This window comes from Erpetoichthys calabaricus, chromosome 13, assembly GCF_900747795.2.
Source record: "Erpetoichthys calabaricus chromosome 13, fErpCal1.3, whole genome shotgun sequence".
Classification (NCBI taxonomy): Eukaryota; Metazoa; Chordata; class Cladistia; order Polypteriformes; family Polypteridae; genus Erpetoichthys; species Erpetoichthys calabaricus.
In genome coordinates this window covers 139,788,623-139,805,281 of record NC_041406.2, presented here as the reverse complement: position 1 = coordinate 139,805,281, position 16,659 = coordinate 139,788,623, and the positions used below count along the sequence as shown (strand labels likewise).

Sequence of the window (16,659 nt, the reverse complement as noted above, 5' to 3'; positions counted from 1 at the left end):
ATGGTTTTCATAAAAAATGTTTATTTTCCTATGTATGGAAACTTATGGCCCACCCTGTATTTGCAATTAAATTTACAACACAATAAAGTGTGCAGAAAGTGAAGGAGTATCAATACTTTCTGAATTCCCTGCAAATACAAAGAGGAAGGCAAATGCCAACTGATCTATCTGTAGATTACCTCCCACTTGACGACAGATGCAGAAAGTAATTGGATGATCCTGTGCTTTGTGTGTCTGCTCAGAGTACCGCATTGCATAAACTGTCTCTCCAGTATTTGCATTCACTATTGTTTTTAAGTATATGATATGAAAGGCAGCAATATTAATGTACAAAAACACATTTGTTAAAGTGCTATGGGCTGGCTAGGCTTTTTATTCTTTCCTATCCCCTAATCTCATTAAGTAATGGGCTGGTACTCTGTCCTGGATTGATTCCTGCTTTTCGTTTATTGCTAATGACCTCCACAAACCCTGAAAAGGAAAGACTTTGAGAATGCTGTTCTCATACTTTTATATCTTCATTTCCTCTATACACTATTAGACAAAGTACTCCCAATTTAGCTCTATGGTAATGTAGGTCTTAAGCTTCTGACTAATGGTGAAATCTTACGAAAGGCACTACTGTTTCAGACCTTGGGATTCTTTTTTTTTTTTTTTTTTTTAAATTAAAATGTTTTAACGTATGTTTCTTCAGCATTGTAATGACAGAATGGAAGCAGACAATCATCTGTGCCTGCAGCAATGTCACCCTGTGACTGCCAGCTGCCAAACAGGCAGAAGCAGTAGTTTACTGGAAATGGAGGAGTTTACAATATTGTGAAACAGAGATATGACCTCCATTCAGCTCTTTTTCTTTTACGACCTAATGACCGAGAAAGTGGCACTGGGTTAGCACAGAAAGCGAGTACAGTACAAGTAATGTGAACACATTGTGGCATAACATCATATAAAGAAACTTAAACTGCAGTAACACGCTTCTTTAATAAGGAGGGACAATCACAACAACTCGCCTGCCACAATATCATTTTGGTGGTGCACAGGTTTAAAGTTAGCCAAGATAATGTCTGTGGACCTTGGCTTGTGGTTTAAATGAGAGAATATAATTCACTTCAGTACCATTAAATGCATGTTGATTAGCACCACCATGTCATTCAAGCAGCAATTAAAGAAAAAAGAAATCAATGCACCATTTTGTATAGGTTATGCAAAGCCTAAAAGCATACTAATATTTTAATTATGAAATATTACCTACCACAGTACATACTCCGATAGCTTAATGCGAAACGGTCCTTTTGGAGGTTTAAATTTCAGCTGCAAATAAAAGAATTAAGCAGCATTAATTGACTTCCTTTGGTAGTATGCAGTACAGTGGAAGATGAAGCTAATTTAAGTTTCAGTACGGTGTATTATTTGAAAATCATTGTTGCTATAATACATATATGAACTGATGCATATTTTTAATGACTCTCTAGAAAAACAAACAACTATATTGGAGGATTTCCAAAACATAAACCATTTTTGTCCTTTGATATTATACTTAACATGTATTCTTAGACAACATACACCAAAACACATGCAATATCCCTATTAAATAAGAATTTAATTTGCAGAACACTCTCGGCCATTATGACCGACACATGGTCTTAAGGTAAAGAGTGCCATTCACCTTCTTAATGTCCCTCTGTCTTAAGATAAAACAACCGGCTACATCGACTCATTTTTGGGTAGTCCAGAGACCGTGGTTCCCTCTAAAGTGTAATATCATTGTGCTTTGAGATCATATTCACAATGAAACCAGCTATACATAATAAAATTGAGTAACACTGAAAAGCTGCTGGTATAAAATAAATTAAATTTCAAGAAGTAAAATTCAGCGACCTTCTGTATATTTTATCAATAATCATTTCCAGTCATCTTTCTGATTATGTTAATGCTTTTTTAGGGCAAATAAACAAACATAAAACACATCTTCAAGAATATAAGAGGGAATAAAATGACCTGTTTTTCCATCTGACGTTTCTTTATGTATTTTGTGTTGTGTATTAAGATATAATGAGATAAAGAAAAGTTACATTTGCTTACCATATGATCAGAAGAGGAAGCGTTCATCAAATTCACCTTTACAGAGCTAGAATGTCCAACACGGGTACAAGGAAATGTATAAACATCAACAGCTGCATGAACACCCTTTTGCTTTTTCATCTCCATGCTGCAGGGCAAATAAACAAACAAAACATGCTTTCTATTATTAAAATTCACCAAGCAATTTTATCATATTTATAGGATTTTGATATTAAAATAATACTATCAAACCCGCTTAATACAATTCAGGATTGTAGAGGTCTGAACCTATTGAAGCACCATCTGGTGATTGGCAGTAACAAACTGTAAATGCCAGTCCAACACAGGCACATACTAAATAAGTACTGCATGGGTGGGTGTATCGCCAATTAACCAAATACACACATCTCTAGTGATGTGAGAGAAAACCACCAGCATATTTAGAGATTACCAATGGATATATAAAGTATTTAAAAACATGAATGGACTGGTGTCTTGGTGCAGGATGGACTTTGTTTCCTTACCTGGACAGTACGCCAACAGAGGGAGACTGCCTGCCATGAGAAGATTGTGCCCCCTTACACTAGGTAGCAGATTGCTTTCTGGAGAGCCCTGGTTTGGACACCTGTAGGGCAGCATGGGAGTTGCAAGGCCATAGGTCTGCTCTGTTGGTTTACAGGGGAGCCACCAGGGGGAGATGTATTCAACATTAAAACAACTATCACATTGACACAAGTATTTTACTTAGTTCTTCACTGAAGCACCTTTGGCAGCGATTACAGCCTAAAGGTCTTCTTGGGTTTGACACTTCAAGCTATGCACACCAGGATTTGGGGAATTTCTGCCATTCTTCTCTGCAGATCCTCTCAAGCTGTGTCAGGTTGGAAGGAGACTATTAATAGACAGCTATTTTCTAATATCTTCAAACATGATTGATTAGGGTTCAATGCTGGGCTTTGGCTATTGGTCCAGTCATCTTTCCCTTGACCTGGTTAGTCCCCTTGTCCCTGATGCTGCTGCCACCACCATGCTTCATGGTTAGAATGGCATTGTGTGGATGATGAGCAGTGCCCGGACTCCTCTAGGTGTGACACTTACAATTGAAGGCAAACAATTTAATTTTGGTTTCATCAAACCAGATAATTTCGTTTCTCCCAGCCTGAGTCCTTTAGGCTCAACTTTTCCAGACTCGAAACTGATTTCAATTCATCTTTTAATGAGAAAAGATTCCAGCCTGGCACACTATGCCATAAAGCCTAAAATTGGTCAATTGCTACAGTGATTTTTGTGTTTGTGGAAGTTTCTTTCACCTCCACAAAGGTTTGCTAGAGTTCAGCCAGGATAACTATTGGACCCTTGATCACCTCTCTTACCATTCCTTGGAATTTCTCCTGCAATTGGTCAGTTAGGCAGAGGGGCCATTCTAAGAGTTCTAGATGTTCCAAAGTTCTTCCATTTACCAATTACAGTATGAGGGTAATTGTGCTCTTGTGAACCTTCAATGCTGCAGACATTTTTTGTATCCTTCCCCAGATCCGTGCCTCAACACAATCCTGTCTCTAAGCCCTACACTCAGTTTCTTCAACCTCATGGTTTGGTTTTTGCTCAACTGTGGGGATAGTCAGGTGTACGCCTTTCCCAATTATGACCAATACATTTAATTTAACACATTTGGACTCCAAATGAGGTGTATAAACATGATGATCAACAGAATAGGACTGTACCCAAGTCAGACTTCAAGTGTCAAAGCAAAGGGTTTGAATACTTGTATCAATGTGACATTTTGGCAATTTAACTTTAATAAATTGGCAAAAAATTCCTAAAATTTTGCTTTGTCATTCTGGGGTTTTCAGTGGTTGGGGATGGAGAAGAATGAATGTATACAATTGTAGCATAAAGTAGCAGCAAAAAATGTAACGGTATAAATTACAAAAAAAAAAAAAAAACATCTTTTCCAAAAGTGTTAGCTTTGTGTGATGAGCTGCATTTTATTACAATGAAAAAACAAGAATGTGTGAGACTGCAAACACACAAAAAGGGGTCTGTCTGAAGTCCCTTAAAAGCACAACAGAATCCAGCATGCCAAAAGTTTAAAACTTCAAACACAAGACAATTATTTTCTAATTTTTCCCTCTAATAAATGGTAGATTTAGAAAAGCAAACATTACTGTTATGTACAAACGTACTAGTCAAAACACAATTGTGATTCTGTGCATTGTTTAACAAATGGGTTAACACGGGTTAGCTCACCTGACGTTCTTAGTAGAAGTTTCAAAAGTGATCTTTTTTGTCTTCACTGCACTCTCTGTTTTCGTAGCAGTAAGTGATTTTTTTGTATTTTTGCATGCTGATGCTGCTGCTTCTTCATGTTTACCCTGTTAAAAAACCATTTGTAGATATTTCAAGCATCACTGAAACATTTCCATTCATTTAGTTTATTCATTTGTTCTGAAATGTGAATACATTCAGAGCACTGAAGTTCTAAACCCATCACTGGTTTCTCAACTAAATTGAAACAATAATTTGACCGAAAAAAAATTCTCCAATTTCTTTAACCAAGTGAAATCTGGGAGAAATTACTTCACTAAGTCATTTTCATTGAAATTGTACTGAAACTGTGCAATTAAAAAAAAACAGTTAAAATAAAGAGTCTTACCAGCTTCACAGCAAATAATCTGTGTTTAGATATTTGGTCAGAGGATGTCCCTGGCAGTTCTCCCATACCTACTGTATCTTACTGTCAAACACTGACTTTAAAATTTTTATTCAAACATGACAGACTATTCTAAAAAGGAATAAGTGATCATATAGATAGAGTAGTGAGACTGGGAGAAATTATGGCATAGCTGATCCTCCTGATGCTCCCTGTGTTGACTTGATTATGTTCTCACTGTGTATGCATAGGTTACCTCCGGGTAAAGTGCACTGGTATTGCGAAATTGACCTGTGCATGTGTGTTCACCATCTAATGGATTGTCCAGGCCTTGAAACCCATACAGTGCATCCGGAAAGTATTCACAGCGCATCACTTTTTCCACATTTTGTTATGTTACAGCCTTATTCCAAAATGGATTCAATTCATTTTTTTCCTCAGAATTCTACACACACCACCCCATAATGACAACGTGAAAAAAATTTACTTGAGATTTTTGCAAATTTATTAAAAATAAAAAAATTGAGAAAGCACATGTACATAAGTATTCACAGCCTTTGCCATGAAGCTCGAAATTGAGCTCAGGTGCATCCGGTTTCCCCTGATCATCCTTGAGATGTTTCTGCAGCTTAATTGGAGTCCACCTGTGGTAAATTCAGTTGATTGGACATGATTTGGAAAGGCACACACCTGTCTATATAAAGGTCCCACAGTTGACAGTTCATGTCAGAGCACACACCAAGCATGAAGTCAAAGGAATTGTCTGTAGACCTCCGAGACAGGATTGTCTCGAGGCACAAATCTGGGGAAGGTTACAGAAAAATTTCTGCAGCTTTGAAGGTCCCAATGAGCCCAGTGGCCTCCATCATCCGTAAGTGGAAGAAGTTCGAAACCACCAGGACTCTTCCTAGAGCTGGCCGGCCATCTAAACTGAGCAATCGGGGGAGAAGGGGCCTTAGTCAGAGAGGTGATCAAGAACCCGATGGTCACTCTGTCAGAGCTCCAGAGGTCCTCTGTGGAGAGGGGAGAACCTTCCAGAAAGACAACCATCTCTGCAGCAATCCACCAATCAGGCCTGTATGGTAGAGTGGCCAGACGGAAGCCACTCCTTAGTAAAAGGCACATGGAAGCCTGCCTGGAGTTTGCTAAAAGGCATCTGAAGGACTCTCAGACCATGAGAAAGAAAATTTTCTGGTCTGATGAGACAAAGATTGAACTCTTTGGTGTGAATGCCAGACGTCACGTTTGGTGGAAACCTGGCACCATCCCTACAGTGAAGCATGGTGGTGGCAGCATCATGATGTGGGGATGTTTTTCAGTGGCAGGAACTGGGAGACCAGTCAGGATAAAGGGAAAGATGACTGCAGCAATGTACAGAGACATCCTGGATGAAAACCTGCTCCAGAGCTCTCTTGACCTCAGACTGGGGCGACGGTTCATCTTTCAGCAGGACAACGACCCTAAGCACACAGTCAAGATATCAAAAGGAGTGGCTTCAGGACAACTCTGTGAATGTCCTTGAGTGGCCCAGCCAGAGCCCAGACTTGAATCCGATTGAACATCTCTGGAGAGATCTTAAAATGGCTTTGCACCGACGCTTCCCATCCAACCTGATGGAGCTTGAGAGGTGCTGCAAAGAGGAATGGGCGAAACTGGCCAAGGATAGGGGTGCCAAGCTTGTGGCATCATATTCAAAAAGACTTGAGGCTGGAATTGCTGCCAAAGGTGCATCAACAAAGTATTGAGCAAAGGCTGTGAAATACTTATGTACATGGGATTTCTCAGCTTTTTTACTTTTAATAAATTTGCAAAAACCTCAAGTAAACTTTTTTCACGTTGTCATTATGGGATGTTGTGTGTAGAATTCTGAGGAAAAAAATGAATTTAATCCATTTTGGAATAAGGCTGTAACATAACAAAATGTGAAAAAAGTGATGCGCTGTGAATACTTTCTGGATGCACTGTATGCTCCAACTGCCCTGGATGAGCAGGTTAATAAAATGGATAGATGGTAGCGATACAATAGATTTCATATTAAATGGTGACACCTCTCAAAAACTGAAAGAGCAAAATATCCTACCCTAACACAATGCATCTGTGAAGCTGCGGCATTAACTATGACCCCAGTGTGTCCCTGCCTGGGACAACAGATACAAGGATTTTCTGAAAACCTAGAACTGAATAGATGTGAATTTAATATTGCAACAGTAACAAACCTGTAAACCTGCATTGTGGTCTGAAAAATTAAAATATTGCCTTAACATCAATTTAATGTTTGTTTATAGCTCACGCTTTTCCAAGCTGACCTGAGGGCAAGTCGAGCCACTAGCTAATGACATTGAATTATTGTTTAGGTACGATCATCTGTCACGTGAAGACACGCAAGCCAGAGGGCACGGAACTACCAGACAAAACAGTGAGAGCTGGGCTTTTACAGACTCGATTAATGATTTTTAATGCTATAACAAAAAGTATACCAAATCCAGTAGAATGCTGACAAACTGGCTCAGAGATAAAGGAGTAAATCCACATTTCAGTAAAGCTGTGAGCAGTCATTGTTAATTACAGGTCATTTTGCACCACCCAGTGGAACTTATAATCATCACCCAGATGGTAGCCTGGCACTATTCCCAGAGCTCTTTAGGATAAATAAGGGCACACACAAGCATGGGCTTTGGCGATAAATTAGTTATACTTTATTCTTTATAAAAACCTGTTTAAAATTAATATCCCACAGAAACAATTTTGAATATACACTTCATTTTTGGCCAGTGGATGACCTTCAGAGTCACTGTAGAGTTTTACAGTATAAAAGTAAAACAAAATAAAATAAAGTCCTTAAGTACAATTTAAAAGTAAACTGTCAAGAATATGAAGATACAAACATGCTCAGAAAGAAATCATAAAAGAAGTGTAACACTATATTCAAACATTATTAAGAATATGTTTAACACTAATATGTATACTTCTAATGTGACTCGAGTTCTCAACAGGAGGTATAATGTTATGTCTGACCAAACCTATCTATGTTTTATGGCCAGATATGGGGACCTGGATAGCCTTCTCAGGAATGGATATTCAAGATTTACATGACTTACTGATCTGCCAGTAGTACTCTTTCCACCACAGTAGTACATGGTGCCCATATACACCTGACATTCTGATTGATTTTTAAATTTCTTTTTAAAAAGCTGGGTTTGGTGTGTGTGTGTGTCCTATCTGCTTAGTGAGCACATCTGAGCGCTACCTTTCTGGAACTTGTGGTTTATTCGAGAGGGCATCATTATTGCATGAAAGAGTATTTTTGATATAGGTAAATAAAACTGCCATCCAAGTTTATTATTTTGGAGGTACAGTTCTGATATCGTTCTGGTATTAACATTGATTATGTTCTGGTAATTCATTTTGATGGCTTTCATTGAATCTTGTCACAAAATAGTGTTTGATTATAGTGTTACATTTTTCCTTTATAAATCATCAGTAAAATACAGTACCAATAAAAATTATTCACTCCTTTAGAACATCTCTCATTTTATTTATTATTCAACATTGAATCATAATGGATTTAATTTAGCTTTTTGACACTGAAGAAAACAGAAAAACACTCCTTAAAGTCAAAGTGAAAGCAGATCTCTGAAAAGTGGTCTAAAATAATTACAAATAAAATATAAAATAATTGCTCTCAAAAATATTCACCCAACCTTTAAGTCTGTATTTAGATGATGTACCTTTGGAAGCCATGACAGTCTTGAGTCTGTGTGAACAGACATCTCTATCAGCTTTGCATATCTGGACACAGCCATTTTCTCCCATTCTTCTTTGGCAAACTGCTTAAGCCCTGTCAGGTGTCATGGTGATCCTGAGTGAACAGCCTTTGTCAAGTCCAACAACAAACTCTGGATTGGGATCTGGACTCTGACTCTGCCACTCCAGGACATTCACATTGCTGTTTCGAAGCCATTACTGTGTGGCTTTGGATTTATGCTTGGTGTTGTTGTCTAGGAGGAAAGCAAATCTTCTCCCAAGGCACCGACTCCCTTCAGACTGGTCATTGACTGGTTTTCCCCACAAGATTTCTACTTCCACAAACCTTATTATGTCTGCTACAGAGAAGCTGCACTGCTACAGCTTTATGCCGTCTCCACCATGCTTCACAGTGGGGATGGTGCGTTTTTGATAACGTGCAGTGTAATATGGCGTTTGATCTGAAGTCCAAAAAGCTCAATTTGGCTCCCATCAGACCATACAACCTTCTTTCTGCTAATGTCAGAGTTGACAATATGCCTTTAACAGGATACTCAGTGACTTGGATATTTTCTTGTCTCCATCCCCTGACGAGTGCTTTTCAAATCCCCTTTCAAAGAGTTGCTTGGAGTGTGTCTTCATTGTGTAGATTAAGCCACCATACCGACATACCACAAAGCCAAACCATTTAGACTGCAATCAACTAAAACCCCTTGACTACAGACACATGATCGCCATTAGACAAATTATGAGACTTCTAAACCCAATTCCCTGTGACAGTAATGATTTAGGTAATTCATATTAAAAAAAGGGTGAACACTTGCACAATTATTTTGTGCTTTATATTTTGAATTAATTTCGACCACTTAGAGATCTGTTTTCACTTTCACATTAAAAAAGTATTTTTTTTGGTAGATCAGTGTTTAAAGAGTCAAATTAAATCCACTGTGTTCTGAAACAATAAGATGTGAAAACTTCAATAGGGTTGAATATTTTTTTAGGCCCTGCATAAACAGTGTTAGGTTAATATTCACTGTTAAAAGTCATAAATGCTAGTGCTATAAAGTATAAATCAAAAACTAATGTATAAGCATGGTTACAGAATTCTCACAGAACACCATCAGAATAATTAGTAGATATTATTTAGGTGTAAATTTATTGTTGTGGAGAAGTATTTAAAAAAATAAAAAGAGACTACATTATCAGGCTCTCCCACTAGAATTATTACACTGAGGTGATGAAAGGGCTTCAGGAATGAATGGTTTCATCTAAGAGAACTGGGGCAGAGTCCTCAGGAGCATCATTGACGATGTTTTAACACTCATACTACATCTGCTTTGTGCTAAATCAGAAGATGATTGTTTAAACTGTTTTAATAGCGCTTTTCTCACTACTCAAAGAGCTCAGCAATTGCAGGTTAAGGGTCTTGCTCAAGGGCCCAACAGAGCAGAGTCCCTATTGGCATTCACGGGACTCAAACCGGCAACCTACCGATTGCCAGTGCAGATCCCTAGCCTCAGAGCCACCACTCCGCCACTTCAATCACCAATCACACAGCAAACTTTTCAAGCAAAGTACAGAAAAACATACGCACGCCCTGCAGATGTGTTATAGACCTCATTCATTGGATGGAAACAGTTCCGCAAGGGAAAAATCCTTGTAAAGATTCAATAAGAGCTGCCCTGGTGCTTTGACACATTTGTGATGATTGTGTGTGTGTGCGTGCGCGTTTTCCCCCCACAGACAGAGCTCTGTGAGTAGCAATGTTTGCTATCTGATAACTAGAGAGAGAACATTAAAATCCATTATTTTGCATGCTACAGGATGCATTTCCTTTAAGGCAAGCTCTGCTGAGGGCACAGAGTGATGTGTTTCAGTTTCATTTAGACAGTGGGCATATCAGATAAATTTAATTTCATCATATGATGTTGCGTATTTACTCTCCAATACCCTGAACATCATCTCTAAGTAGGTTATCTCAAATCTGTCTTTAGGCTGGTGAATATTTGTTAATAATATTCACTTGGGAATATTTCATTCACATTTACTATAATATCAAAGGAGACAAAGACTACAGATAAGAGGAGAACGTTCCACATGGAGTGAGGTCATCCGTGGAGCCCCATAGGAGTCTGTCCTTGGATTGTTACTTTTTCGGATTTATATTAATGATTCTGGTATTGTTAGTAAACTAGTGAAATCCACAGATTGACACTAAACTGGAGAAATGACAAACACTGAGGAGACAGCAAAAACAATACAAAAGACTTGGACAATCTTCATAACTGGGGGAACGATTGGAAAATGCAGAAAAATGCTAAATTCAACACGTGGGTCAATTATAAATACAAGAAGGGAGACATTGTCCTGCATGAAGCAACCTCGCAAAAGGATTTAGGGATTTATATTGACACATTTTTATCATCTAAACAATGTGAAGAAGCGATCGAAAAGGCAAATAAACTGCTAGGTTAAATCGTTAAAGCCGCTGAAAATAAATCAAGCAGCGTTATGCACAGACTGTAATGCACTAGTGAGACCACACCTCAAGTACTGTGTGTAGTTCGGGTCACCAGGCTCCAAGAGACACTTGAAGCTGTGCAGAGGTGAGCAATGAAGTGCAGCCCAGGACTTAACATGTCAAACTCCGACAGACTCGGAAAATTAAACCTGTTTAGTCTTGAGAAGAGGAGACTGCATGGGGACCTAATCCAGGTTTTCAAAATTCTCAAAGGCATTGATAAAGTAGATACTGCAGAATTCTTTCAACTTTAAAGGTGAAACGTGTTCCAAAGAGAACATTTAGGACTGAAGCCAGAAAGAAGAGTAAAGCTCCATTTGGAACACCAAAAGAGGAGAATATTTTCTACATGCTAAACGGACAAAAATCTAGATATACTGAAAGAGAAAATGTAAAATTGAATCTAGACTTTTCTTGGGTGAGCTGCACTTATTATTCTTTAAAATAAGATGGTGATCACAAAAATGAGGAGTCTAATACATGAGTGGTGATCAGTCAATTAAATTCATAGTGAAATCCTAGTATCTCATTTAAAAGCAGTTAATGTTTTTGCTTCAGCGCCTCAACATTCCTTGTGAAATACACAAAAATGTTAACAGGATGATTGCTTTTATCTATTTTTTAAATCAGATCATGAATATCAGGATGAGGTTTGCAAACAGCAAACCTTCACATACCCATGTGTTTAAATGAGAGAAACGAAAAAATAAAAGCATAAACTGTTTTAATCCATTACTTACCTGTCCCGAAAGCTGGATTTGAATCTTATGATTCTTATGTGACTCATTAACTGGACAGCATACCAGATGCCAAAACTGAACATAATTTCCTTTCGCCTGAGGGACGAATTTTACTACAACCTACAATAAACAAACATTATAGGCAGAGTGTATTGTGTTTACAAAATATTATAACATTTCTCATGATTAATTTTACTTTTGTTGTCAATCAAATCTACACATGCCTTCAAGGTCACCGACTGTGAAAACTGAAAAACGTAGCCTCAACAGTGAGTAAAGAATAAAATTGACCTTAACAGCTGTGGTGAAACATAACAGAAGTCAAAACTTTGGGTATGTTTTTGTTGATTTTTTTGGCAAATTATCAATTTCCAACTAAATAAATTCAACGGGGGAAAAAGTGAATCTTCTAGGTTTGATAAAAACATACAAAAAGACATGAAAACAAAAAATCTCTGGACAAAAGTTCCTCAGAGTATCTTAACATTCAAGCTTTTTAACCGATATTTCCAGTTTATTTCATTAGCTCACAATAACCTGAGGATGAGATCAACCAGAATGTTTTCCCATTCTTAGCCAAAATCAAAATGTCAGAAACAAAAAAAAAAAAAAAAAAAAAGTGCCAACTGTAGAGTACTTTTGGCTGAAACCATAGCTGGCAATCATAGACACGACACACAGTTTACTCCTACATAACAGATCTAAACAGAGCAACATTCGGCATGGTATTAGGTACACTCCATGTTAATTCATGACATAATAAAAAAAACCCACACACCTCTTAAGTATATACCAGAAAACATAAAAAAAAAAAAAAAAAAAAAAAAGAACAGGAAGAAAAAAATACTTCGGTCTTAGCAGTTACAGTCACAGTGAGGCATTTTGCAGTCATAGGAATGAAGAAGCCTTAGTCACATTTCTTGACACACTTGTGCAGAAAAATTTGTTAATTCCTGAGAGTGAGGATGTGCAGCATTGTTCATAATGGCACTCAATTCTGTTTTCATTCTCTCTTTTGCTGGTACCTCCAGGGTGTCCAGATTGCATCCTGTAACTGAGCTTTGTATCCAGTATAGGGTTACAGGGTGCTCCATTCTATACATGCTATGTGATGCATGTATGGATGGTTAATTGACTGGTGTTTTTCACGCTGCTTTACAGGTATACTATGCTTCACTAAACTCTTAACTACAAGGAATGGTGAAGGCTACATACTAAAATTGGTTTCAGTACTACTATCATTAAATTTCAGTTCTGCAGAATAGACAACCATGTACACAACCAATTAGTAATAGCAAATATGTATATACTAGCACACCACCTTACACCCTATACCTGATAATTATTTTATCTGAATGCATGTTCTGTCAGAGTAAAAGATTTATCATCTTCTAATTTAAATGCTTTAGAACTTACACCCACTTGATTTCAGTGCAATTTGTATCCTCGGATAATAAAGCTACTCAAAAGCTATTCACACTGACAAGTGCAGGAGCTTTTCTTGCATATACGCTACATTGGATATTCCCTTTAATGTATAACCTCATTGTCTGCTGCTTCTATTATACTACTGTCACTGCCTTGAAGGAGACATTCCATTAACAATTCCATCATAATATGTACATGACAGTAAATCCAATCTTGATCTTAACAAAACATGTTCCAAGAGCATGGTGTATAGAAAGAACTCATGTTTGGATCCTAAGAATCTACAGGCACCTCCTGCATGATCTGGTATAAATGTCAGGCATATGAAAAACACTGAATATTATGGTTACTGCAATGAAAAGCCTATAAGGAGCAAAGCATGTGGCCCAGCATGATTAACACTGGTTGGCCCATTCTGTTCATAACAATTACTTTTTTTTTTTGGTCTGGCACCTCCTGACTCATTGGTACAAGAAAACCCTGACATAGGATTTACCATTAGACACTCATCTTGACGTCTAGTTATGCAAAACTTTGAGCTTTTTGGGATTCCCCATTATTTTGGACCCTCATGAACCATAAAATACCCTGTTCCAAAAATGGCCTAAAAATGTGTAAGTGCAAGAAATTACACCCTTAATATAAAGAGTATACCAATGAGGTATCGTCTACAAAAATGATCAGAAGGACTTGAAAGTTCACCCCCTAAATTTTATACAAGGCATCAAAGTTACTCCTTTGCAGAAAACTTCAGAAAAATGGGGATCGATAATACTGTATAAGCATGTGGGGCGTCACTTTATGCTATTTCCAGGTTGCTATTGTGAATATATGTTTGGCATTAGATTCTTCACCGGTGGTCCTAGCCCCCTAAGAGCTATTCCAAGAAGGTAAAAAATTAAACATTTAATAAATAAGCCTGTAGGGTATCATTTTAGACTATTTCAAGGTCAGGATTATGAATATCAGGTCATTTTGTTTTGACCCATTACTAGGGATCTAGACCTTCTATGGACCTTTATCAGAGGATGAAAATGACATTTCTATTATAATGAAGAATATTTACACTTAAAGTCAATGTTTCAATTTAAATGTTTAAATATTTCAAATATGTGACCTACCCATTTCTTGTTTATGATGTACTTCTAACTTACGAAGTAAATCGTTACATTTCTTATGAACACCCTGAATTGGGGAGGCTTATGCCAATTCAGACTTTTTTGCTGCTGTAAACAGGGCAAAACATAAAGGGCTTTTTTGATAACCTTTACCAACTACTGTAAATGTATGCATGATACTTAAAATTACAAAGGTTGCAATATTACAGGTATTTTTAAGTATCTAAACAGGATATAAAGATATTCATTTACAGGGTGAAAAAAGGTGGTGACAGGGGACAAAAACAGTAAAACAAAGGGATTTCAGAAAAACAAATGAGTGTCACCGTAACAACAAATTATTTCAGCTTGGATCACATATTCACAACATTTATTCCAGCATCAGGTTTCACTGCTGAATAGGCCATTTATTTGGGTTTCTTGATATTTAAATGCATATATGTATGTGTAAGTAAATATAATAATATGGTTTTAAGCAAACTAATAAAATCATTCTTACCTCAGTTTTACCAAGAGGCTCTAGCGTCCCAGACAAATGAGACCAGTTAAAGGCCGAATAGTTAGCTCTATACACTTCCCCTTTATTGTCAACACCCTATAGAAAAAGATTGTTAAAAACAAGCACAAAGTGACATTTAGGAGTATTACTTTTGAGAAAACATTTAAGGATCAATGGTTCTTAGTTCTGCTAAAGAATACAATCCAAACATATCTAGTGTATTTTTTTAATTAATGTTTAAAGAACAAATGCCAGAAAAATAAAAAAGGAAAAAGTCTACGCTAAAAACCGAACTAGACAGATTGGAAAACTCAGATTTGCAATTGTTTCATTTCTAGATTTCATTGTGCAAACTGAAAAGAAAACATTTCATTTTATTTTGCCATTTACACTTTCTAATTGCTAGGGCAAAATTATTAAAACAGTTATTACACATACAAAAGCAGCAAGTCACAATTTTCTTACACACACATACATTGATCATCCACAACATTAAAATTACCTTTCTTATCTTGTGTAGGCCCCCCTTGTGTGGCCAAAGCAGCTCTAACCCAATGAGGCATAGAGTCCACAAGACCTCTGAAGGAGTCCTGTAGTATCTGGCATCAAAACATTAGCACTGATTCCCAAAGTGGGGCAATTTGATTTTTTAGGGGGGCAATTTGAGAATTTAGGTACGTTAATTTATAAAATGAAAAAACAGAAATTCACTGTTAAAAATGGTAGAAAAAAATAAACTAATTTTAATTTTTTTACAGAGACATTTATATATTTATATAAACATAGAAGGGATGGTGAAGAACCCTTTAATTTATGATTTTACAACCGGCTTGGGTTTTTCTACTTAGAAATCGTTTTTACCATTAAAATAATATGAATTGTAACAAGGATTATAAAATTTTGCAATATAACAAAAATCTAAAATGATCAAAATATTACAGAAAAAGCTGGAATTAAAGTTTTTATATTTATGAATATCACGTCTCTTGTTATATGTTTTCAAAACTCTATTTTCATGTTACTTCATATTACACATTTTTTAACAAATTCTTCGTGATTTCTTTGTCAGTACTTCAACTCTCCTTTCCCTCTTTTGTTCCCATGTTCTTGTTTAGACCAAATGAATGACATTATGGGCTTCCTCCAATTGAGTAGGAGTTCACATTTTGAATAGGTAATAAGAATAAAGTTTATGTTACAGTGGGGGCCATCATGATTTTAGAGAGGCCTATGGCCAAAAAAAGGTTGGGAACCACTGCATTAGCAGCAGATCCTTTAAGCCTAGAAAATTACAGACTTGTTTGATCTGGAAAATTTGGAGCCCAAGTCAACACCTTCAACTCTGTCATTTTCCTCAAACCATTCCTGAACAATTTTTGCAGTGTGGCAAGGCACATTGTCATGACGAAAGTGGCCACTGCTATCAGTGAATCCCATTGTCATGAAGGGGTGTGCATGGTCTGTAACAATGTTTAGGTAGGTGGTATGTGTCAAAGTAACATTCACATAAATTCCAGGACTGAAGGGGTTCAAGCAGAATATTGCCCAGAGCATCACACTGCCTCCCCTCCAGCTTGCCTTCCTCCCAATGTGCACTCTGCTGCCATTTTTACCCCATGAAAATGACGGAAAAGAAGAAAGAAGTCCATATGATCTAAAAGAAAACATGATTCATCAGACCAGGCTAGCTCCCTTCATTGGTCCATGGTCCTGTTTTGACACTCACAAACCAATCGTAGGTGCTTTTGGCAGTGGACAGAAGTCAGAGGCTATGCATCAAGTTGAGATGCATTGTGTGTTCCGACATCTTTCTTTCATGCCCAGAATTCAGGTTTTCAACAATTAGTGCTACAGTAGCTCTTCTGTGGGATCAGAGCAGGCGGGCTAAACTTCAC

At 37.3% G+C, this 16,659-nt stretch overlaps 1 protein-coding gene across 1 annotated transcript in view; it reads right to left on the bottom strand.

Annotated features, from left to right (window-relative positions):
• cep192 (centrosomal protein 192) overlaps positions 1 to 16,659 on the bottom strand; it is a 79,796-nt gene that overhangs the window by 3,020 nt on the left and 60,117 nt on the right. Inside the window, exons 35-39 of the mRNA XM_051935976.1 lie at positions 14,765 to 14,860; positions 11,720 to 11,839; positions 4,312 to 4,436; positions 2,083 to 2,209; positions 1,253 to 1,311 (exon numbers count right to left, since the gene is read on the bottom strand). Coding sequence (XP_051791936.1) covers positions 1,253 to 1,311; positions 2,083 to 2,209; positions 4,312 to 4,436; positions 11,720 to 11,839; positions 14,765 to 14,860 — 527 coding nt within the window. The remainder of the gene's footprint in view (positions 1 to 1,252; positions 1,312 to 2,082; positions 2,210 to 4,311; positions 4,437 to 11,719; positions 11,840 to 14,764; positions 14,861 to 16,659) is intronic.